Consider the following 24,067-nt stretch of genomic DNA (forward strand, 5'->3'; position numbering starts at 1 on the left):
TGTACTGTATCAATATCATATTTAGGATCTTAGGAGTAAATTTAAAGGTATCTTAGTGTTTGTCTTTTGTATATTATTTGTAAATTGTATAATAATGTCTGCTCCACATAGATTCTGGTGAGTTCCATTTCACAAATGAGTTTATGGAATTATCACGATGGATTGTATTGCATTTTTTCATGGGTTTGTGAATAAATGTTATGTTTATTTTTTAATCTTTCTTGTGTTTCATTTTTCTCAGTAATCAGGCCTGGGTATGGCTTGTGAAATTGAACTCAGCTTTTCAAAAAAAATGGGGTAAATCACTGTTGATTTATGATTTAACAAGGCGAGGCAATAACTTTTTCACATAGGGCCAAGTAGGTTTGCATGTTTTTTCTTCCTAATGAATTAAATCCTCATTTAAAAACTGCATTTTGTATTTTTTTTAGGTTATCTTTGTGTAATATTGGAATTTGTTGGATGATCTGAAACATTTAAGTGTGACAAATAACTAAAACAAGAAATCAGGAAAGGGCCTTATTTTGTAGTCTTTGATTTTTCCTTGTTCTGAAATGTCTGCCAAGTGCTAAATTGAACACATAACTTGATTTAGAAATGTACATTTATTGTTTTGTAACACCTTGTAAACTCAGTTAAAAAGTAACAGTTTGAGGCAGATGTTTGTCAGAATAAAGTTTACTGACCGCCGACATGTGCTTTCTATAAACTTTCTTCTGGACTTTGTGGTTGAGCCGTGTGAAGTGTGATAATGCTCACTCATATAACCATTAAAACGCCTTACACTCCTGACGCATGTATGTTTATAAACCCTAATGGTTTTTACAGTGTTAACAACAAAGTCTGAAGACCACAAAGCTACAGAAGCCCTAAGAGGACATACATCCATACATTTTATTTTACTCAGTTAACCTATTGAGATTTTGATTTATTTATTTGGGACAACAACCAAAGCTGGTTTTACCTTAACGATGAGTTGGCTTTAGCTGTTTTTTCAAAAACTCAAATAAAAGAAGCGCATCATCACAAGAAACCAGAGAGAACAACAGTGAACTATTTGCTCATGAAAAAGAGAAGAAAATAAAATTAAAATTTGAAATCAAAAATTTAAGTTAAAGTATCTTCGCCATTAAAGACTACAGCTATTAAAGGTATTACTGCAGTTCTTCAGGCTCTTTTATAAGTGCAGCAAATGGAATTACAAACACATTCAGTCATGAGTACATTTAAACATCCATAGATACTTCCGCATTTATCAAGCAATAAAAGGCAGTTTGGGACCTAGCTCAAATCTGGCCTATGACCTCTTTTCCACATGTCATTCCCCTTTCTCTCCCAAGTGTCCAACATGTCATAACCTGTCCCTTAATAGGCACGACAGGTTCATTTTAAATACTTATGTTATATTTCTGACTTGGACTGAATCTAATTAGAAGATTTAAGCTTTGAAAGAGGAAAAGAATGTTAATTTATATGATTTTTGGCACTTTTTCTGCAGGGACCCATTTTGGTTCCAAGGGTCCTAAGTGTGACTTTTTGATATAAACCTGTACTCCTCGCAATTAACAAAGCAGCAAAAATCAATGTTGTTACAATTTATTGACATAAAAAGGCTCTAAAAGCTCCAACCCACACATTCTACTCTTCAATTCATAATTTATATTTTGCATTATTCTTGTTAAAATAGGAGGTGCTCTAATGACTGAACAACATAAAAATGTCAAATATTTTAAAAAAATGAATAAAAAAGTTATAGTTCTGATAGTGTAGAAACTAAAAGATTTGAGCTTTGAAAGTTGAAAAAATATTAATTTATATGATTTTTACAGCAGTTTTTTTTGAAGGGACCTGTTTAGGTCCTAAGAGTCTTCAGTGTGAGTTTTTCTGGAGGGACCCAGGAGGGTTAAAGAGTCACATATAAGGATACAAACAACACAAAAAATGAATCTTTTCTTACAAAACAAACTTTACAAAAAAAGGATAACTACAGAAAACTATCTGCTTTATATTTTTAATATCGGAACTATTTGTTTTTTTTGAAGTGTTAAAGTTTTTTCCATAGTGTTTCCAGCAATCTTTGTTCATAATCATAATTTTATGGGTGTGAAAATCCATTCGATTTAAATGTAGAAACTGAGCCAAGGAGTGGAGTGTTTGTCATCTGTGTTTTACAGCTTTCAGTCTTTGGACCCTGGACGGACGCTGAAAACGGAGAAAGTGAGGAGAAGATGCTCAGAGGTCTGATGACAGGGAGATACATCACATCTCACATCTCACTGCAGTGCTGAGGGAGTTTGGAGAACAACGTACAGATTATTAGGATGTGTAGAAACTCACCGTAAGGTAGAAACAGCAAAATAGAGATGGACAGAAGACACAGAGTGTTGCTGCTGCTGCTCAGCTTTGCTTCTCTTCTGGCTTGTGGTAAGTTTTTCTTTTTTTATTACAACTTTTTGTTGTGCTTGTGAGTCCTTTGGTTTCTGAGATTACAGTTTGCATAACACCACAAGGGTAACATATTAATGTTAAAGCTGTGATACAGGGAATTATTTATGGATAAAAACTTAAGTGAAGTTAATGTCCATATTAACCTAACAAGTTAATGAGCAATATGAGCAAGCTTTGGGCAAATCTCATGAATGTGTTTGGAGAAACAAGAAGGGCAATTCCACATGATAAGGGTAAATGTTCCATATGAAGAGTTTAGTGCAGTGGTTATTCCTGATGTTTCACTGAAGATTCCTGACTCTAATCCCAGTTGGACAGGGTCTTTCTGTGTGGAATTTGTGTATTCTTCCCGGGCATTTTTTGGTCTTTTCCAGTTCTCTCCCACAGTCCAAAAACACGCATTTTAGCTTAAACGGGGACTCTAGATTGTCTGCTCCAGTACCCCGCCACTCTGAAGGGGCCGAGCAGTGTGGATAATGAATGGTTAATGATGACAAGTTAGTTTGCATGAAAAAGACAAAAAGAAACATTGAAATAAAAAATCATATGATTTGTTTTCCTCAGTTTTTATACTTCTTTTCTAGTTTTGTTTTTATCTGTCTATCATAGCAAATATAAAGATAAGCTTTCTATACATGATCGCTAAGCCTTGTATGTTTTGTACAACTAATTCTAATTATTACTAATAACTTTATGTCATGAATGCATATTAGATCAACACCTTTGGATAAAATATTCCCACCCTGCTGTCTTTACAGCCAAAATATGTTTATTACACCAAACATCTTAACAAAAAATTCCAAGGGAAGCACCCATGCAGCTTTTCAGACCAAGTACAAGTAGTTCTATTTGGTTACCAGTATGAATCTGTTCTATTGTTATCGTCATTTATATTAATACATCATTGAACTGCAGACAAGGTTCTTGAATGAATACAGTATAGAGTTTTTGAGTGTTTATCTGAGCACTCAGGCTTGGTATTCACGCCCCTAACCAATGCTGGTACTGGTATCAGCGATGGTATCAGGTAATGAACGATGTAATATGAAGCCAGGTAAAAAGCCAATAAGGAAACCACTCATTCTACCTTTAATCAGTTCAACTTTGTGTCCACTGTGGTTTTCTGATGGTCTTTAAAAATCCACACAGAGGTGAGCAAATCATGTGATTCTCATGTCTGTGCAAGTTGTTAAAGTCAAACATTACCTCTGAGAGTTGACTGACACAGCTGGATGTGAGTCTGTCATGGGACTTTTATGATCGATTGGTATTTAAGTGATTCACTGAATTTTTTTCACTGAATTTTACAGTCACTTTTTAAACAGTTTTTACATTTTTGTCAAGGATGAAGAAAATCAAAGTGTTTTTCCCTCAAAAATTTGATTTCAGTATTTTTCATTTACATGATTATGAATGATTATATATACATCTATGATTACGAATAAAACAATGCCTAATCTCTTCAAAAATGTTTTTAAAATGTAATTATCTGAGCTTTTAAGCCATTGCAAGGAGTTTTTAGCTGTTTATGAAACAGACTGTACAGATGCCTTTGGATGACCCTCAGAAACAAAAAAAAAACAGGTCATCTGCATAAAGACTGTTTCTAAACAATTATTTTAAATGTCTGACACTGATGCAGCCTCTGTTTTTATTGTTAACAACAAATTTATACAACTTAGCATTTTCCATCGAGGATCCTGTGGTCAACTAACATACTATGAGGATTTTTTCTTAATATACAAACATTCCTTTTACTCTTTATGGGGCCATCAGAGGGCTCTTCAAGGTCACTTTTAATCTTTAAAGCCTTTTTGAGTAGAAGCATCCATATAGAGGACTAGCTACACTGCCTAATATTATTTATTTATTTTTTAAAAGTTCAGGGTTTTAATCATTTTTCAGGAGACGGTGTCTGGTGTCCTTCAAGAATATAGTTCAGCTTTTTATACCCCCTACATAACAACAGAAAATAAAGCTGTAAAAAGGTGTCCACAGGGTCCTTAAAATATATTAAGGTTGATGAGTTAATTTAAAGTCTTAAATGCAAGCCTATAAGTTCTTAATTTTTTTTTTTTTTTGTATTTGTAATCTGAAGAAGTTCCAGGCTTTAAAATGCTTCATGATCAGAATTAAAGGGTATTTTAAGTATCCTGAAATGGGAAATTATTCCTTGTTTGTTTTGCTTTGTTTTTCTCCAAACCTAAATGTCTTCTGTTCTACTTTTTTAGCTTTAACTCCAGCGTAAAACTTGTAAATAGCTTCTTTTAGATTGTGCTGTAACTGCTTAAGGCCGCATCGGGTTTTTTCTCATGGTCTAATCGCAAAATTCTCCAAGAAAGTCCAATTTACATACTACAATAAGAAATACTACTGACTTTTTTTGTTTCCAGCAAAACCTGGAGTGTTGAATTCTCAGTACTAAACATTTCAGAGTTGATTTTAACTCGCAAAGTCTAACTTTGACTCCATTCTGAGTTAAACTGACATCAGTGTTGGAGTTTCTTGACAGTGTGTTGCTCATGTTCCTGCTGTTTTGTTGTTTTTGATGTGAAGCACTTCTGCACTGTGGGTGAGGGTATCCAGTGAGTTAGTGACTTCCAGCCTGTGGCAATAGGTGGTCTACAGGAAAGGACTGGGGGTGCAAAATCTCATAATAGGGTGTTTCTTAACTCTTTCATGCTCCATCCTAACAGAAAACTCCTGATGTTGCCACAGGTGGCTGATACAAAATGTCACTTTTTGGTAACCATGAAAAATACACTGCAATGTGACATTAATTAAGATTTTAAAAACTTAAAATTTACATCCTAAGAGAAAGTAAATAACACATTGTTTAATTAAAACCCTTAGTTTAGCAATATTTCATTTTTTTTTTAAGTAATCCTACAGTTTACAGCTATGAGTATGACACTTTGATAAAACACTATAAAGAAGTGATGAACTAAAGTGATACTGGTTAGTGTTAAGAAGAATCCACCCTGTGTTAAGGGACAGGGCTTTTAATTGTTCTATGACCCCTTCTCCCCTTGTCTTTTTAACATGTTTATTATTGTTCTGTTTTCCAGCCCACTGTCAGTGTCAGCAGGGCTGGAGGGAGTATGAGAATAAATGTTACTTCTTTTCGTCTGATACAAAGACATGGCTGGATGCTCAGGCCTTCTGTTTGGAGCAAAACAGCAACCTGATGAGCATTCAGGACATCCACGAGAGGGTGAGACGACACATGCAGACTCTGATCAATGCTCCCATATCACTTTATATTAATGTTTATTTCTATGTCTTATTCCTAGCTGTGGATAAGGACACAAATCAGCTCAGACATCTACTGGATCGGCCTGAATGATCGAGCTGTGGAGGGTGTTTGGGAGTGGGCAGATGGAGATCCTTTTATTGAAGCCTTATCGTATGTAACACTGCCATTACTGCCAGATCAGAGCAGAAAGATAAAAATGATTTGTTCTGACAGTGATGCATCTGGTTTCAGATACTGGGCTGCAGGTCAGCCTGATAACTATGGAGCTGAACCAGGTGAGGACTGTGGTCAGGTGTTGGGAGAAAACAATGGACTCTGGAATGATGAGAACTGCAGCATCAGGAGGAAATACATCTGCAAGCATGTTAACTGTGAGTCCACAAACTTCGGACCATGTTTTGGAACGTTTAATCTGTTTTCCATTACAGAGCTTGGCTGAGCAAAATGGCGACTTTATGTCAGCAACATGGCAAATCAAAGTGCTTTAGACATAATAATAATAATAAATGAATTAATAAGACACAATTGAAATTATTGCATTATGGCTGAAAGCTCTACTTATCACTAAATTTTTTAATACACTAGCATCAAGCCAACCTTGATTCATATCACACAAGTCAAGGTGATGATATATTGCTGCACTGATTTCTACACATGGGAGCCCGTCTACATGTGAGACTTTTGTCCTGCTCTTTAGCAAACCCTGCCCCACAGTGTGACTTAACCAACGGCTGGAGACAATACGGCTCCAACTGCTACAAGCTGCAGGCAGAAAACAGGAAGAGCTGGTCTGATGCCAGACATGACTGCGTACGGCATGGAGGAGACCTGGTGTCCATCACCTCAGCAGCAGAGGAGCAGTTTGTGACTGCAACAGTGGACTCGTCACAAATCGACCTCTGGATCGGACTGTCCACACTGGTGAGAGGAAATACAGTGGCATAAAGAAGCTCACCTTCTTATTTTTTGTTTAACACTGAATTTGAATTTGGCTTTCTCCAGAAATGCAACAAGATTGGATGCCAGGTTGAAGCAGGAAACACTCAGTGGGCCTGGTCTGATACCACACAAGTGGGTTATTTAAACTGGGGCACAGGAGAACCTACAGTGTGAGATATCTTTTTAAAAATATATTAGACTTTAAGATGAAATTTTAAGTGCCTGTCAGTGAAAATTTAAACACATGTTCTCCAACAGTGATGCTCAGAGCGGCTCGTGCTCTGCAATAATCAAAGATGCAACAGATGAATTTGGAAAATGGAAATCTCATATCTGCAGATATGAGCGACCCTACATGTGCAAACGGCCCCTGAACAGTAAGCTGGGTTGTTTTCTAAAGAACATAAAAAAAACATATTTTATGAAAAATACAGTAAATGTTGAGATTTTCTTTTTCTTGTCTTTTTTCTGTTATCCCCTGCAGCGATCTGTCCCACCGGCTGGCTGAGCTTCTCCGGCAGTTGTTACTGGGTGGTCAGTAATATTAACCTGTTGACCACCTGGCATGATGCTGTCCTCAAGTGTGATGGCATGGGAGCCCACCTGCTCTACATTAATAAGTAAGAGGGGACAAAAACTGTAAGAAACATACACTTAAGTAAACTCTGCATAACTGAAAGGCTCCTAGTATCAATCTAGCACATTTAGTAAAGGTATAAAGGCATCTCTGCTCAAATCCATACAGTCCAGGTTGGCTCATGTTAGCTGACAGCTGCTAATTTTAAAGACACACCTCAGTCTGAGATCAATATTGCTCGCTTGTTTTTTTTTTTTTTTTTTTTAATAAAGGACACAAGGAATAGAAAGACAAACTGGAATGGAAGTTTTAAAATGTTATGGCTAGTAGTTGTATTGATGACTCTGTACCCTCACCCTTTGAGTGATCTCTTCTTCCAAGGTATCGCTCACAATTACATCACACTTTGCTAACAAAACTCTTGTTTATATTGTACTGAAATGGCTTTAAACATGCACAAATATCAATCATCAATGACTTAGTAAATGCAAAAATATTAAACTGAACTTTTAGGCATATTTGGGCCAAAATTGAGGCTGAAGTAAGGCGTACATGTAGCGAGAAAGCCTGCCTGAGGGCACAATCAGGAAGGAAAGAGGACTGACACAACCGCAGTCATGTTACCAGGGGCATGGGAAAAAAATCTGTAGAAAAATTAACAAATTTCCCACCTTTATGGTAGAGTACAGGGTTGATGTGATGAGTCAGCACACATTCTCTTGTTCTTTACAAAAAATCTATGTGTAAACTGTTCATTATCATGACAGTGTGTTCGGGCCACTCTAAAAAAATATAAAGAGGATTTGTTAAATTTTCAAGAAACAAAACCTTGAAATTCTCAAATTAAGATACATAATGTGTACTGTAGATTCTGAATGCACCAGCCCCCCTTTTTAAAACAGTTTCTTAATGATGTCTTTAACACTGAAACCGCCGTGGATCTCTATTATACCTAAAACAGCCACTGGGCCAAATTTACCTGTCATTAAAGTGCCTTGATTTTCATAAAAAGCACTGATCAAGGACTGTCAATTATCCACGTACACTGGGCAGCTTATTAACCACAGTTAGCAAACTAGATCACTGTTGGAAGATGATCCATCACATAGAAAATCGTCATTGGACTGATTGCTTATACTGAAATGTCCTCATCACCAGATTCCTCTTAATTAAGAGCACTGAGATTATCTTTTGACATTCAACAATGGTAAATGTCTTTTTTTCCCCGTTGTATCCATGTTGAAGGTTGATCTGTGGACTTCTGAGTTGGCATTGCTGCAATAGAGAGAAGGTGTTTCCATTATGCCATCTATTTATTGCTGGTGTGAAGTAAAACATTGGGAAAATCAAGGCTAAATGGGAATTCGACCTGCATGGTGGTTCTAGATGTAAATGTCCATTAACAAAATGGATTTTGGCAATGATTTTTTTATGACACCAGGTGGTATAAAACAAACTTTGAGTAAGATACAATTAAAGAACAACCATTAGGTACATTTTACCCATTGGCAGTTCTAGCGTTAAATAAAGTACAGGCTGTCACTGAGGGGAAATTTCCACTTATTTCCACTCTACGGTCAAACAGAATTCAAAGGAATTCAACATACATAATTGAGATTGCAACCACATTTTTGCTGCTTGTGAGGGGAGTAGAAATCTTATGATTTTCATTATTTGTTGTTTGCAGTCAGGAAGAACAGTACTTCATTAATGGGAAGCTTCCAGACTTTCACCAAGTAGACATCCCAGACATCTGGCTCGGTTTATCAGGTATGTTTCACTCATTGTGGTTTAATAATATTGACAATTCTTACCAGTGCTACTTCCATTTATTTTATTTCTGCTGATGTTTCCAGATAAAGACGATGATGGAACCTTCCGATGGTTTGATAAAACAGACATCACGTTCTCCAACTATGGTCCTGGTTGGCCTAGAAACACGGAGGACGTCTGGGACTGTGGACAAATCTTCACAGGTAAATCCCAATGATTATGTGAGCCCTAATCTGACATCTTCATCTTTTATAAATTATAGGCAGACACTGAAAAACAATCCCAAATCAGCTGAGTTTATGTCCTCTTTCAGGAAATTATCAAGGCAAATGGGAAACAACGAACTGCTTCAAGAGACTGGGCTACATTTGTGAGCTAACAGGTGGACAGAACATTAAACCCACTCCAGCTCCAGGTCAGGCTGACGTCACTTTTTGTCTTCAAGTTTTATTAAGCTGCATATGAGTTTAAAACATGCAACAACTTTCCATTTCATCACCACAGACTCTCACTGTGACACTGGATATTTGCTATATAAGGACTTCTGCTATCAGTTTGAGACTGAAACTGTGAAAAGCTGGCAGGATGCACAAGCCCACTGCGTCCAAGAGGGTGCTAACCTAGTCAGCATTCACGACGAGGAAGAACTGAGTTTTATAGTCGGTAAGCAGCTGTAGTTTATTCTAGTGTTGTTTAATAATTCATCAAGAAACTGGGGAGATGATGTTGGCTCTTGTTTTGTATCTACAGCTCACATGCCGGCACAGGCCTGGATTGGTTATAATGACATTAATGTTGAAGGCACCTGGGTAAACATCGATGGGAGTGATGCAGTAAGTAATAAAAACAGTAACATTTCAGGGAAGGAGTGTTTGAAAAATGGGGGTACAAAGATATTGTTTTTCTGCACAAAATAATGAAGATATCAGTTTAATACAAATTAGTAAATGTGTTGAAATTCCTGGACTTTGCTTTGCAAAACCAGACTTCATTTATTCTGCCCACCATCAGAGCTTTCTTTCACCTTTATATTCAGCAGTCTGTAGCCTTTGGCAGCGAATTATGCTCCTGAAGTGTGTCTCAGAGGAGCAAATTATAGATCTCAGCATAAAGTAGGACCACTTTTAGACTCCCTAAAACTTACTAAGCTTAATTTTTGGACTCTTGGACTTTATTCAACTTGCATGACCAAAGCAAGGTGGCAAAAAACTCAAACTGACAATTTCTAAGAAAGCATGGTTGCTTTTATGGATTACTAATATCAATTACAAGTTTTATGACATAAAAACTGAAACTTGAGTACTCAAAACTAGGTTTAAAAAATCAGGAATTAAAGAGTTTCACCACTAAAATTGCAATTACTGTCTCAGTATTATTGTAGAATTAATTTACACATAAAATACGATATATAATAGGATAGGAAACGATCTGAGAAGATACGATACCATGACAACACATCAAGATGATTGATGTGAAACAATAAGATTATATAAGAAAATATATGATAAAAAAAGGTAAGGTTTGACAAAATATGATACAATACAGCAGGATATATATGGCATGTGATTTGATACCATACAATACTAAAGAATACAATATAATACAGTGATTTAAGGAAAGATACAATATGAATGACGTCAAAGAAGACCATTACATATAAAAAGAAAAGACACAGAAAGATAACATATGATGAGATAGGATACGATGTGATATGTTACAATATAGTATCATGGGGGAAAAAATACAATATCGTTACAAAATAATCCAACTGTATTGACAAAGATAAGATGAAAGAAGGAATGAAATGTAAAACAAAACAATAGGATATGCAATATTATTGGATGTGATGTGCTGTGATATAATATGATAAGACAGCTTTGATGCAATAACATGAGCTTTATGTGATATAGAAAAGTTATGATATGGTAAATTCTAAGAATGTAAAAATAGAAATATGACTATCTAAGTACCTTGACAATCATTTTGGCTGTGCAGACCAGATCCAGGCTCCAGGATTGGCTGCTATCCTATTTACAGATTTGTCACAAAAAGGGCCCACATGACGCTCATTCTTTTTTGGTTTGTTTGTTTGTTTTGTTTTAATTTCAGGACTTCGAGCTGTGGGCACCCAGCCAGCCCGACAACTGGCAGAATAATGAGGACTGTGCTCATATCAGAGGGCCGGGTCACTCTGAAGCTGGAAAATATAATGATGATTTCTGTACCGCTACAAAGGAATTCATCTGCAAAAAAGGTCAAATACACATTTGTTTTATACATTTATGTGTCTCTTGTGTTTTATTTGTACTTGATATTTAGTTATTCTTTGTTTTGTAACTCTAAAGCCAAGGGACAAGGACCTCCTCCACAGCCACCAACATCTGGACCAGGTTAGTTTAATGTTACATTGATCGTCACACTTTCGGCAGGGTGATGATTTAAACCTGTCTAAATGGCTGTATGAACTGTTAATCTGCTGTTTTTTAACAGGATGGAATGTTAAATGTGGTTCCTGGATGGCCGACCCTTTTAACGACTACTGCTACCTGTTCAACTACCTGTCCATGAGGACGTGGGCGGAGGCTCGAGCCGACTGTCTAAACCAGGGTGGAGACCTCCTCAGTATCACAGATCCCTTTGAGCAGGCCTTCGTACAAGGTGTGACCTCAACATCTTCAACCCAGTGTCTCTGCTGTTTCTCCTTTTCTTTTATTATTACATCATTAGTTTTTTATTGTGTAGTAACAGTAAGACATACTTACTGAGTAGTAACAGTAAGACATACATACGTACTACATACCCCCAAAACATGTGCTTAAGGGGTTTTATTTCATTTTCCTAATAAAGACTCAATACAACTTTGGCCACTATTAGGAGCCATTAGTTCTAATGGCTGATAAATAGACAAGCTAGAGTTGGCACAACATGTTTATTTTATACAGTGTGACAGCTGAGTTTCTTCTCTTTTGGCTCATTGACACTATGTGGTTGTCTAAGATTCACAGTTTGTGACATTAATAAGGTTTCTTCTTCTTTTTTTCCCCTAAAAATTGTATTTAAACTTTATTCTTGACATTTGGACATTTTCTCAACATTTCCACTTTAATACAAAGACTGTATTTTTACTTTTTTTCACAAAATTGTGACTCTATTCTTGACATTTCTACTTTTTCTCTTCATTTCAACTTTATTCTCGTTGACCACAGCATTATTTTTTCCTTCACCCCTGGCCCTAATCCTCTTTCAGATATTAGAGAGACATATCATTGTGGTCAAAAAGCAGATTTTACAGTTTTTTGCTTGTTTTAAGTTACTCAAAAAAAGGTTTCCGTTCAGGTGGCTTTATTGGTACTTGTAGGATATATTTTGCAGCCAGTGATTTTTATCCTGACTTACTATTAACAAAACAGATGAAACACTGAAATAACACATTAGACCGGCAGAAAAATAAGTAAATCATACAAAAATGCATACTAAAAATTATCAAAATGATCAAGATGAAGAGACTGCTTAAGGTTCTACCAATAAGGAAAAGTAAGCGAGAGAAATACCAACTAATTAAACCAACACAAAATCAAGGAAATAAACTGAAAAAGTCAGAAATTTGTGTTTTGGTCTACATAAACTGAGTGTTTTTTCTTTGGATTAAACTGTGCATGTTTTTGCATTAGGTGTGATCCAGCTGAGTCCAACAGGGATCGCTCTGTGGATGGGCGGTCATGACTCAGTCACTGAGGGCGGCTGGGAGTGGAGTGATGGCTCTCCTTTCAGATATATTCGCTGGAATGCAGGTGAATATAAATTTAAATGTATTCCACATGATTTCTCTTGGAAAACATTTAAAAGTAGATTTATATCTTACCAAAATGCTGACTAAATTCCCTTTCTTGTTCTCTTTCTTCAAGGTAACCCTGATGACTATTACGGTGAAGACTGTCTCTCTATACTCATCAACAACGGCTACTGGAATGATGACAACTGTGAGTACAAGAGAGGATACGTCTGCAAGCGGAAAGGTGACAAATCTGACCTTACTAAAAGATTTAAATGCCAGTTTAAGTGTTGACGATGTTAGTTACACATGTGATCTTTTTCAGGAGAAACTCCCGAGCCTCCCCCACCTCATGATGGTAACATTACAGAGCTATTTCTTTAACAAATCTCAGTCATCAAATGACAGAACAAAACCAGTGCATTCATTTGTTTCCTGCTGCAGGTTATATGACAGCTCTGGTGTGCGACGGCTCTACAGCTGTTCTTCACTGTCCTCAGGAAAGCGTCATCAACATAAAGTCTGCTTTCTATGGACGGCAGAGCGCTGAAATCTGCCCGTTTCTGGGTGGGGGAACAGGTACAGCATATTAAAAGTGAAAAATGAGGCTTGAGTTGCTTTGGTGGTGGATAAAGTTCAAGCTTTTTCACTTGAGTCAAAGTAAAGTTACTGCTGGTCAAATATTAATCCAATACAAGTGAAAGCTGCACAATATTTTACATTTTACACATTTTTTTTAGTTACAAGGGTATTTGCTTAAAAACATACTTAAGTATTTATGATGCCTTAAAAAATCCCAAGATCCTTTTTCTTTTTAAGCACCTGATAGTTTGTGAAGTTTCTGTGCAGGAAAAAAACTTTAAACATGAGCAAGATATGACCTTTTGTGCTCAAATGGAGAATGGTCATCCTTATCTGCTGTAGCCATCAACAGCACCACAAAATGATCTGCCTGATCTTAATGACATTTGCTGTACTTTTAACCATGATGTGCAATGTACAGGTAGAAGTCCATAGGCTGGCATCTGCACTAAAGGACTAGATAATCGTCAAGTGTGTGTGGTGTCAATATGATTATTTTTTTGCTCTTGATTGAGTCTGAGCCTGCTGGATTGAGAGGGGTCTGGCAGCAAACTGCCGGTCTCAGATGCCCCCTCCTGCAGGCCACTACTGTGAGACACCACCTCCGCCTGGACAAAAGTGACTTTATTTGCCAGAACACAAATATGCCAACATAAAAGTAGTTCTGCCAAAGATGGATAACTTTAGCTACTTTAGTTGTGTTTGTCTGTTACACTGTTTAGCCGCCTATAGTGAACATTTTGAAATAAGATTTTGCAGGTCAGCATTTAACATTCACATCGTACCTAACCTTTACCCTAACCAGAGTTGTAATCGGACATTCTGACAGATTGATGGCAATGGAGGGAAGTAAAAAAAAAAAAACAACTCTCTGACACCAAAATTGCGGTGCTTGTGGGTGAAAGGACAGTTAGACAGACTCAAAGGTCAGATTCTTTGTGTGAAAAGTGGTGCACATTAACTTCAGGCCCCCGTTTTGTGCGTACACATCAGTTATAAATGAGACCCCAGAACATTCCTGAAGATAAAGGGAAGTAAAAATTACAATATTTGTCTTTTGAATGTACTCGAGTAAAGGTGAGAGATACTTAAATCCAGTACTTGAGTAAATGTACTTTCTTACTGTCCACCACTAAATTGACTGCATTTATTAAGTTTATTGAATAAGGATCAGATTGCATTTTTTGGAAACTTTAAAACTAAGTTTGGCATCATTTTTCTAAGGTCCAAACTGCAACAATAAAACTAATTTAAACACATTTAATTGATTGAAATTTGGGTGATAATTTCTTATTAAAGAGTTAATAACCACTTCCTTAACTTTATGAAATCTATAGATGAATATTTATCTTTGCTTCATTTAGACATAATTCCCGTTTTGCAGGAAGCTGCACCGTGGAGGGAGTCCTTCCTATCTTCAGAAAGTTGTGTGACAATAAACCTTTCTGCTTCGTGTACCCACCTGAGACCGACTCCTGTCCAGATGTTTCTAAATATCTCGAGATTGTCTACACTTGTGAACAAAAAGGTTGGATTTTCTTCTGCTTCTTTGATTGATTTTATTTGTATAAACCCACCCTATGCTTCATGAGAATTACAAGATGCACGTTTTCTATCACTGGGATAATGTTGACTTTTATGATTCGGCTGCTCATAGTGTGTTTGCATGGCCTGGGCATCGAGGACAGAAACATCTCAGACTCTCAGCTCATTGCCTCCTCCTCGAAGAGTGGATTCGCTCCCAGCCAAGCTCGTCTGAATGGAAACTCTTGCTGGAGACCTTCAGGAAGTGGTATATATCAACCCAGATATCACACCTCTAAAGTTATATTTCACTGATATATACAGGGGGAGTGAAAAAAAATGTGTTAAATACGCATCATAACTTTAACCTTATACTGAATTTAATTCTTTTTCCAGTAACTTCAAGCTGGATCCAGGTGAACTTAGGCGAGCCCAGAAAAATCACAGGAATAGTAATCCAGGGTTGTCCTCAGTATGACTACTGGGTCACCAAATATAAGATCCAGCACAGCTCGGATGGCACAACCTGGACTGACCACACTGCCGATGGGGAGGTGAGTTAGCAGAAACACTCACTAAAATCCAAACTTTTTTTTTTTTTTTTTTTTTTTTTTTTTTTGTTAAATGAGGGTTTAACTACATCTCTTTTATTTCCAGTTTTTCCTGGGTGCAACAGACAGAACCACTCCTGAGACTCAGCTGATTGGATCACCTATGGCAGCTCAGTATGTACGCATCCTTCCTCTGGAGGTCAACGGTCAGGCAGGCCTTCGCTTTGAAGTCTTGGGATGCACACCAGACTGTAAGAAAGTGACTCAAACTACACAAATTGAACTTTAAAGCTCCTGTGAGGGGATTTTTTTTTGTTACGAAGCAGACTGAATTTAATAGTGATACCTCTTCATCACCTAAAAAAGCAAATAAGACTATCACTGACATGACAGACTATCTCTGTATAGTTATTTTTAATGTGTGAAACCGCTGCTAGGGGTGTAGGTGTCAGACATGATTTATATCATGCTGCAAAAACATATTTAACTTATATTTCCATAGCAAAGAGTTGCAGTGAGTATTATATTTGACTTAAACAAATACCACTTTGTTAACAGGTGGTGCTAAAATCTACCCACAGGAGCTTTAACATCTGCTGTAATAATATTTTGTTTTTGGTCACTAATGAAATCTTGTGGCTTAACAGATGCTATCTCATGTGCAAGCTGGCCAAACTTCAACTTTGCCAATGAGAAAATTACGTGAGTAACTGACATGATAATATCAGTCTCAATCTCAGACCTTACGAACAACTAGAAATCAGCCATTCAAGAAAATGATATAAATCAAAATGTATGGATGCATGTCAGCTCAGAGCCTCTGTGGTATTTTGTTAAGTACCATAATCAGCTTTTATTGAGATATTACATGTCTCTAATGCATTTGTGTCTTTTAGAGTTCACTGTCCAGCCCGCTGTGCTGATAGTTATTACCGTGTGTTTGGCACTTCAACCTATCGAGGGGTAGGTAAATACCTTTTTTGTTTCTCTGCAATACATTTGCTGACAAAAACTAAATATAATTTCCTCTTTGTGTCTCATTTAACAGGATTCAAACACCTGTGCTGCAGCCATCCACGCTGGAGTGATACTCAATGAAAATGGAGGAGACTGTACTCTGCTGAAACAGGATGGACAGGACTTCTATGCTGGCTCCACCAGGAATGGCATTGTCTCCCAACAGTAAGAAAAAACAGAACTAATGAAACTCTACTCAGCCCAATCCTAATTTTCCACATTCAGGAAGTCACAGACATGGAGGTGTGAGAAAGGGCTCTTATGCAGACTTATCAGTGCCTTAATTTAAAGGTTCTATTTTTTCACAGATTTGATGGAAACTATGCTGTCTCCTACACTTTTGCTGATGGAGGTGAGTTAAGATTCATCTAGGCCTCTCAATTGATATTTTTTTCATCAGAGCAGACAGATTTAGTGTTTTATCTTAATCCAAGTATATTTTTTTCATTCACCATAAACTGACTCTGGGGTCCTTCCTTCTGTCTTACAGAGCTGAGGTGTTCAGGGCCCGACTGGTATGAGTTTGGAGAGTTCTGCTACAAACCTTTTGATGACAAGAAGTCTTGGAGAGATGCCCAGACTACCTGCAGGAGCATGGGCGCTGAGCTTGTATCCATTCTATCAATGACAGAGCAGATGTGGCTGGAAAGCTACTTGTACTTAGGTATGGAATTTAAGTTGAATACGCTTGTTTGATGATAAAAAAGAAGAAGCAATGTAAGTTGTCATGTCAAGCATGTAGCAGTAATAATGGAAAATGTGGCCAATTCCATAAAGCTATCAGATATGTGAATGTAAAAAAGTTCAGAAGAGGAACAAAAGAAAATGAAAAAAAAACCCATATAATACAATACATTACAACAATAATGATAATACACCAATACAGTGTAATAGAATACACTGTGATGCTTTGTAATGCAATATGATGTGATACGAAGTAGTGCGAAATGTTATATTACTATATGATACACTCAATAGCTCCCTTCCAGTATGGTTTGAAATGATAAAATACGATGAAACCAAACTTTACAGTACCCTACAACACTGTTTGATGCTGAACAATACAATATGGTATGATAGGATCTGCTAAAATACTGTACAGGATGCAATAGAATACAATACTGTATCCAGGCTGTAGGAGCGGCGTACCTAAAACCCTTTTTTTTCCCATTTCAAGATGGACCTTGGGACCAGATAGCTAAAGTAAATTTTGTGACTGAGTCACAGAGCAAAGATTGTGCTGAATATGCTGAATACAATGATGTATTAAGGACTTAAGATTGGTTATAAACCTCAGCGCCCTATGGTACATAGTATCCAAAGATTGAAGGCATTGAGAAGATGCATCCATGTACAGAATATCACTGTAGTCAATCAAAGGCAGAAAAGTGGCTGCAACAAGCCTTTTCTTTCCAGCAAAAGAAAAATGAGACTTATTTCTGAGGTAAAAGCCCAGTCGAAGCGTCAATTTCTTTACAAGTTGCTTAATATAAAGATTAAAAGTCAAAGAATCATCCATCAAGAAACCAAGATATTCATAAGAAGATACAGATTCAATCACATCACCCTGAGATGTAGTGACAGAAGGAAGGCTCATTGGCTTCTTGTTTGAGTTTGAAAACACCATGAGTTTGATTTTGTCAGGATTCAGAACTAATTTTAACTCACAAAGAGCGTCCTGTGCAATATCAAAGGCTTCCTGTAAGTGACAGAGAGCTTGATGCTGTGTAGGAAAGGAGCAATAGATTACAGTGTCATCAGCATATAAATCAACATTTGGCACATTTTGACTGACACAGTTGATATAAAGCATAAACAGCAGTGGTCCCAAGATTGAGCCCTGAGTCACTCCATTTGATACTATACTACGATGTGCTCTGATGCAATGCAATAGGACATGATATGCTACGAAATGACACAACATGATACAATATGATACAGTATGATGTGATTTGATACTCCCCATTGATACGATACAGTACAATACTCTTTTGTTGGCATGATACTACGCGATAGCCTACCCTGTGACATGATATTAGATACTAAGAAAGGACATGACACAATATGTTACCCTACCATAAGATGCAATGCATTGTAATTATACGATACGATATGTTATTTTCAAGTGTTACCTTGGGAAAATTTACTAGGGTACTAAGATAAGATACAATAAGGTATGTTAAGCTATAATAAGATGTGATACACTTAATTGATCCTCAAGTATATTAATTTTGGATTTCAGTGACACCCAAACTGAGCTTACACCACAGGAGAGCCATTAAATAAAAACAACAGAGACAAACAGAAGTCCACATGTAAACCAAGAAGAGCTCACCAATGACAACTACAAACAAGAAATATTGGGCAGTAGTTGATGTAGCATGTCCCCTTAAAAACACAACATAAATGAAAGAAAAAGTTATGAAAAAGATTACACATGAAGCTTAACAAAACATCATTTTTTTCTTGCTTTCTTTCCCCACAGCCACCAGTGACGTATGGACCGGTCTGAATGACCTGGTTGTACCTGGTATGTTTACCTGGTCAGATGAACACTTGACCACTTTTACCTACTGGGCTCCAGGGGAACCAAACAACCACGATGGATTCAGTGAGGACTGTGTGGAGATGTTACACCAGGTGAGAACAATGAATAAAAAAGTCTTGTACATCAGTTAAAATACATCTTATCAGAGCTCTACAAAGTGCATCATGCATGGGAACCAAAGCTGCCCACATCATGCTTCATTGGCTGTAACTCGTTCATTTTTGCTTCAGACTGGGCGATGGAACGACGTATCCTGCACAGAACTTAATACCTACATTTGCAAAATGCCCAAAGCTCATTACCCACTGCCCTCTGTGAAACCTACTGCATATGGATGCCCTCAGGTTGGTCCAACCCAACCATATTAGTTATTTTTTCTCAACCAAAGATCAAAGATATATAGCCTATACAACATGTAAATTCATCTAATTAAAAACCACTGCACACCTCTGTAATATGTGTCAGGGCTGGGATGCCTACGGTTATGCCTGCTACTGGATGGAAGTGGGCGGAAGGACCTGGACTGAAGCTAAGGCATTCTGTGAAGATCAGGACGCCTTCCTGGCGCACATCGGAGACATGTGAGTCACACTGGAGGACAAAGATGTTCAAGATCATAACCTTCAAAATAACTATAAAATTTAAAACCTGCATTTAATATTTTAATAATAGTGTGCTTTTTCAAGTTTTATTCCCCCTTGTTGAAATTTTTATAGTCATTAAAATGATGTGAAATCTCAAAACTCCTCTCTGTGGTAAAAAGCAGAGGAAGCTCTAGGATGACATATTCCCATATATTTAAATTTAGGCTTTTCTCCCATGAAAATCTCAAAATCTCTGCTTAATCATCTAGTTATCTTGGAATAACAATGTTGTTTCTCTGGTGATAAAGATTTGATTGAAGTTGTTTTCTCAAGATCTTAAGATAAAAAACAGAAGATAACTAGACAACAACCAAAAATGCTTGTTATCATGGGAAAACAAAGTCAAACTGATTTTGTACATTCATGCCTCTGTATGTTGACCTCTCTCCAATGTGGACTAAACAACTCATCAATCTGGTGATGCATTGGTGTGAACTTATTTACAGATATTCACAGATTCCAGACTCTATCAATTTAAATTAGCAGTTTTTTTCTCCCCAACAATAAAGTTTGTCCAAATCTGTTACAGGGGCTGACTATGGCTTATAGAACTCCTTATTGGTCAAACTAAACTGTGTTAAAATGGCTGCAAATAATTGGCATAAACCTTGGCTACTGGTTTAAATGTTAGCATTTTACTGAGCTTCACATGCTCAACATGTTCGTAATACCACAGTAGTAAGATTTGAAACAAGATGATATAATACCAGATAACTGTTCTCATGTAGAATTAACTATTTAGATGAAATGTTGTACGAATAGTTTATGAATGTCTATACTATTAGACATGACACAATAGCCTAAGACACAACATGAAATGAAACAATACGATAAGACAAGAAACAATACGAAAAGATTTGACACAGTACAGTACAATACGATATGATCAGTAGTTTTCCTGTGAAAACTAATAGCCTTAATAACATGAGTTTAAATTACCACACTGTACCCTACCATACCATATGGTACATTTAATTTCCTCTAAAAGCAATTACCTCTTTCAATGACAAGCAATATAAATACACATAATATACAATGATATGAATGGATGCAATACAATGTTTTACTATACAATTTGATACAATGTGATATGATACAAATCTCATAACTGTTCCTTTGGGAAAATTTTAATAACATGTTGTTAGGATGAACAAAAAACAATGAAGTATGATAAGATATGATACAATCAACAGTATGATATAGAATAAAACAATCAGTAGCTCCCTTACAATGCCTATACAATGTGATATGATATGATACAATGAGACGATACGATACAATACGATATGATACAATACAATATGATGCGAAAGGATAGGATATGATACGATATAAATAGGATACAATACAATAAGGTACGATACAATACGACACGATATGATACAACACGATACGATACGATGTGGTACAATATGACACAATCTGATAACATAATTTATGATACACTCAATTTCTTTTTTAGGAGCTTACCTTGAGTGTACATATTTAAATGTTAGCACATTACTGAGCTAAAATAACATGCTAAACATGTTCTTGATGTCATTATTAGTATTTTTCCATTTGATGGTCTTACATTTAGCTCTAATAAAAACATTATGCAGCTTAAAATTACCTTTGGACAGTGAGTCATGACTTTTACTCTGGCCCCTCAAACCTTACTCATAAATGTTATTGATCTGTGAGTGATTGTTTAGTTTATGACGCATTAAGAATCCTTTATAAGTTGGTTGTCTACAGTGGCTTACTCACTTGTGTTTCTGTGTTTCACTGCAGTTACGAGCAGGCTCATTTTACAGTGGCACTGACTGGACAGACCGGCATGTGGTGGATCGGCCTCCATGCTGCAGGCCAAGGTGGAGGAGTTGACTACATATGGGACAATGGTTTACCTCTGACCTTCACTCACTGGGACAGAGATCAGCCAGGTACAGACCCGGCACCACAAACAAGCTGCTCAGGATGATGAGCATACATTGGATAACAGTGATGCTCTTTCTGTTTCTAGATGATGGGGATGGCTCATGTGTGGCCATGACAACTGGGGCTGTTGGAGGTTTCTGGGATGACAAGCCGTGTACAGAGAAGTACTCCTTCATCTGTGAGAAACCCAGACCAGACATAACCCCACCCCCGAAACCCCCTACTGCGCCACCTGCACAGGGCTGCGCAGTTGACTGGACGTCTCAGCCTCATTTCAGACACTGTTTTAAGGTATAAAGGGCAATAAATTAATCAATTCACTGGACAGCTGTTGTTTATTCATCTTAAATACAGTCAAACCATGATTCTCTGCAGAGATCGGTGCTGATTTATCATTTGCTGACTGTTATTTTAGCTCTTCCACAATGTAAAATGGTCCCAAAAGAAGAGCTGGGAGAGAGCAAACGAAGACTGCATCTCCAGAGGAGCCAGCCTGGTCAGCATCCACACTCAGGAGGAGGAGGAGTTCCTGTCTACGTACACTAAAGGAACCAGCAAGTGGATTGGCCTCAAACACAACTCCTTAGAAGGAGGTGAGTAAAATGTGTCGTCTATAGAGTAGACCCCAGCGGAATTAGGATGCAATGATAATAACACACAGACAACCTAACACTATTCTGATCCTATAGGCTATTCCTGGAGCGATGGCACCCCACTGTCCCACACAAACTGGGGCCATGGGGAACCAAATGACCACGAGGGCCGTGAGGAGTGTGTGGAGATGGTGAGCTCCACTAATGGGACCTACTCCTGGTGGAACGATCTCAACTGTGATGCTCACCAGGACTGGATCTGCAAGATTGTTAAAGGACAAACCCCTATATTGCCCCCAGTTCCCCCATCTCCTGAACCAGGTACACTGTCCCTGGAACATTTCTGATTGATCTGAGACTGTACCTTTTCCCTGTTATATTCTACATGATTTCTCTTTACATCTAAATATAAGATATGTTCCACGTGATTACCATAAGATATGATACAATGCTACAATATGATATGACATGAAAGAATAAGGTATTAAACAAAATGAAATGATACAATGTGATATGAGACAATAAGACATGATACGATATGAGATGATTTGAGCCGATATAATATGAGACAGCATTGCTCACTACAGCGATTTTGAGGCATTCTAAAGAAAAGCAAAATAGAAATGATCAATGTTGATATTGATGGTCCAGTTTGCTTTCATAACTCATGCTGAAGCTTCACTTTTAAATGCAGTCTGTTTCAAAACCAGCAAAAGCCTCCCCATGCCAGCTTTAAATGAACTCATTGCTTTTCTCATATCTCCACACTTAGCTCCTGATTGTGGTTCAAACCCTGGCTGGAGAAAGAACAACAACATGTGCTACTACTACAACGACACCGACATCGTCGACTTCTACACTGCAATTCTACGCTGCTACGCTGAGAAGGCTTTACTCGTCTCAATCCACAGCAAAGAAGAACAGGCATTTGTTAACAGCATGGTATGTTTTTTTTCCTCTGTTACGTCTTTTACGGTCATCAAATACGTTGAGGAGTTCAGCAGTGAAAGAAAGATTTTGACTTGTACTGCTCCTGTAGGTGGGGACAGGTGATGTCGCTGCAGCATGGATTGGGATGGCCATGTCTGGCATTGCAAGTGGACAATATGTGTAAGTGTTTTTCACAATAGGAAAAATATAAGATTTAATGTTATCTGATTTTAATATATGGCTCAGTTTTTTGTATATTTCATGTTTTCCCTACTTGAGATCTTTGACAATTACTGTAGTGCCAGTGTAGACACTGTAGTGTCTTTAAAGAGAAATTCTGCTAAAAATACAGAAAATATTTTGAATTGTTAAGGGAAATGTAAGTCTGTGTAAAGAAATAGAAAAAAAGATTGCCAATTAAGCAATGGTTTCTGCCCTGGGATGTGTGGGCTTGCCTAAACCACACCCACCTCTGCCAACTATTAAAACTGCTATGGTCCTTGAAAAAAGGAACCAAAAAATGATGAAAAACTAACAGTTTAAATCACTCATTCCCAAAATCTAGGCCAAGACCCACAGTTGGGTCATAGGTAATTTTTAATAGTTTTCAGAATTTCTTTGCCACAGAATCTAATGTGACATTTATGTCTGCATTTCACATTATTGCCACATGGGGAGCTCAACCCTTCAACGCGTACCCTTTCCGCCATAAAAAAAAAAACAAACAAAACAAAACAAGACTCTACCAGCCACTGGAGGACAAAAGGGTGAAAGTCACAGTTATTGATGCTTGGCTAATAAAAAAAGAAACACATTGTTCCAGACCAGACAGCCCCTAAAGGCCTAAGGCAGGGGTCATCAAGTACATTTGCACAAGGGCCAGATTTAGTCTTGACAGAGACTCTGGGGGCCAGATTTTCAAATTAACAAAAATTAAATCAAAATTTTGGCCAGATTTACATATCATTGTATCAGTATATATTTTCTTTCATA

General features: G+C 37.3%; 1 protein-coding gene across 1 annotated transcript in view; it reads left to right on the forward strand.

Moving 5' to 3' along the window:
- The first annotated feature begins 2,253 nt into the window (after positions 1 to 2,253).
- The window catches only part of LOC121524679 (macrophage mannose receptor 1), a 28,283-nt gene continuing 6,469 nt past the window's right edge, over positions 2,254 to 24,067 (forward strand). The window contains exons 1-38 of the mRNA XM_041810139.1: positions 2,254 to 2,424; positions 5,517 to 5,662; positions 5,742 to 5,854; positions 5,936 to 6,075; positions 6,402 to 6,625; positions 6,707 to 6,813; positions 6,902 to 7,020; positions 7,128 to 7,263; positions 8,908 to 8,990; positions 9,077 to 9,196; positions 9,307 to 9,408; positions 9,498 to 9,656; positions 9,744 to 9,826; positions 11,103 to 11,247; positions 11,339 to 11,383; positions 11,484 to 11,651; positions 12,665 to 12,784; positions 12,899 to 13,009; positions 13,091 to 13,123; positions 13,210 to 13,344; positions 14,732 to 14,875; positions 15,005 to 15,139; positions 15,268 to 15,425; positions 15,529 to 15,673; positions 16,070 to 16,124; positions 16,319 to 16,385; positions 16,471 to 16,604; positions 16,748 to 16,791; positions 16,930 to 17,103; positions 18,925 to 19,079; positions 19,218 to 19,331; positions 19,453 to 19,568; positions 21,405 to 21,556; positions 21,637 to 21,842; positions 21,967 to 22,144; positions 22,241 to 22,465; positions 22,917 to 23,086; positions 23,184 to 23,254. Coding sequence (XP_041666073.1) covers positions 2,364 to 2,424; positions 5,517 to 5,662; positions 5,742 to 5,854; positions 5,936 to 6,075; positions 6,402 to 6,625; positions 6,707 to 6,813; positions 6,902 to 7,020; positions 7,128 to 7,263; positions 8,908 to 8,990; positions 9,077 to 9,196; positions 9,307 to 9,408; positions 9,498 to 9,656; positions 9,744 to 9,826; positions 11,103 to 11,247; positions 11,339 to 11,383; positions 11,484 to 11,651; positions 12,665 to 12,784; positions 12,899 to 13,009; positions 13,091 to 13,123; positions 13,210 to 13,344; positions 14,732 to 14,875; positions 15,005 to 15,139; positions 15,268 to 15,425; positions 15,529 to 15,673; positions 16,070 to 16,124; positions 16,319 to 16,385; positions 16,471 to 16,604; positions 16,748 to 16,791; positions 16,930 to 17,103; positions 18,925 to 19,079; positions 19,218 to 19,331; positions 19,453 to 19,568; positions 21,405 to 21,556; positions 21,637 to 21,842; positions 21,967 to 22,144; positions 22,241 to 22,465; positions 22,917 to 23,086; positions 23,184 to 23,254 — 4,793 coding nt within the window. The 5' untranslated portion in view covers positions 2,254 to 2,363. The remainder of the gene's footprint in view (positions 2,425 to 5,516; positions 5,663 to 5,741; positions 5,855 to 5,935; positions 6,076 to 6,401; positions 6,626 to 6,706; positions 6,814 to 6,901; positions 7,021 to 7,127; positions 7,264 to 8,907; positions 8,991 to 9,076; positions 9,197 to 9,306; positions 9,409 to 9,497; positions 9,657 to 9,743; positions 9,827 to 11,102; positions 11,248 to 11,338; positions 11,384 to 11,483; positions 11,652 to 12,664; positions 12,785 to 12,898; positions 13,010 to 13,090; positions 13,124 to 13,209; positions 13,345 to 14,731; positions 14,876 to 15,004; positions 15,140 to 15,267; positions 15,426 to 15,528; positions 15,674 to 16,069; positions 16,125 to 16,318; positions 16,386 to 16,470; positions 16,605 to 16,747; positions 16,792 to 16,929; positions 17,104 to 18,924; positions 19,080 to 19,217; positions 19,332 to 19,452; positions 19,569 to 21,404; positions 21,557 to 21,636; positions 21,843 to 21,966; positions 22,145 to 22,240; positions 22,466 to 22,916; positions 23,087 to 23,183; positions 23,255 to 24,067) is intronic.

Source organism: Cheilinus undulatus, linkage group 17 (genome assembly GCF_018320785.1).
Source record: "Cheilinus undulatus linkage group 17, ASM1832078v1, whole genome shotgun sequence".
NCBI classification, from domain to species: Eukaryota; Metazoa; Chordata; class Actinopteri; order Labriformes; family Labridae; genus Cheilinus; species Cheilinus undulatus.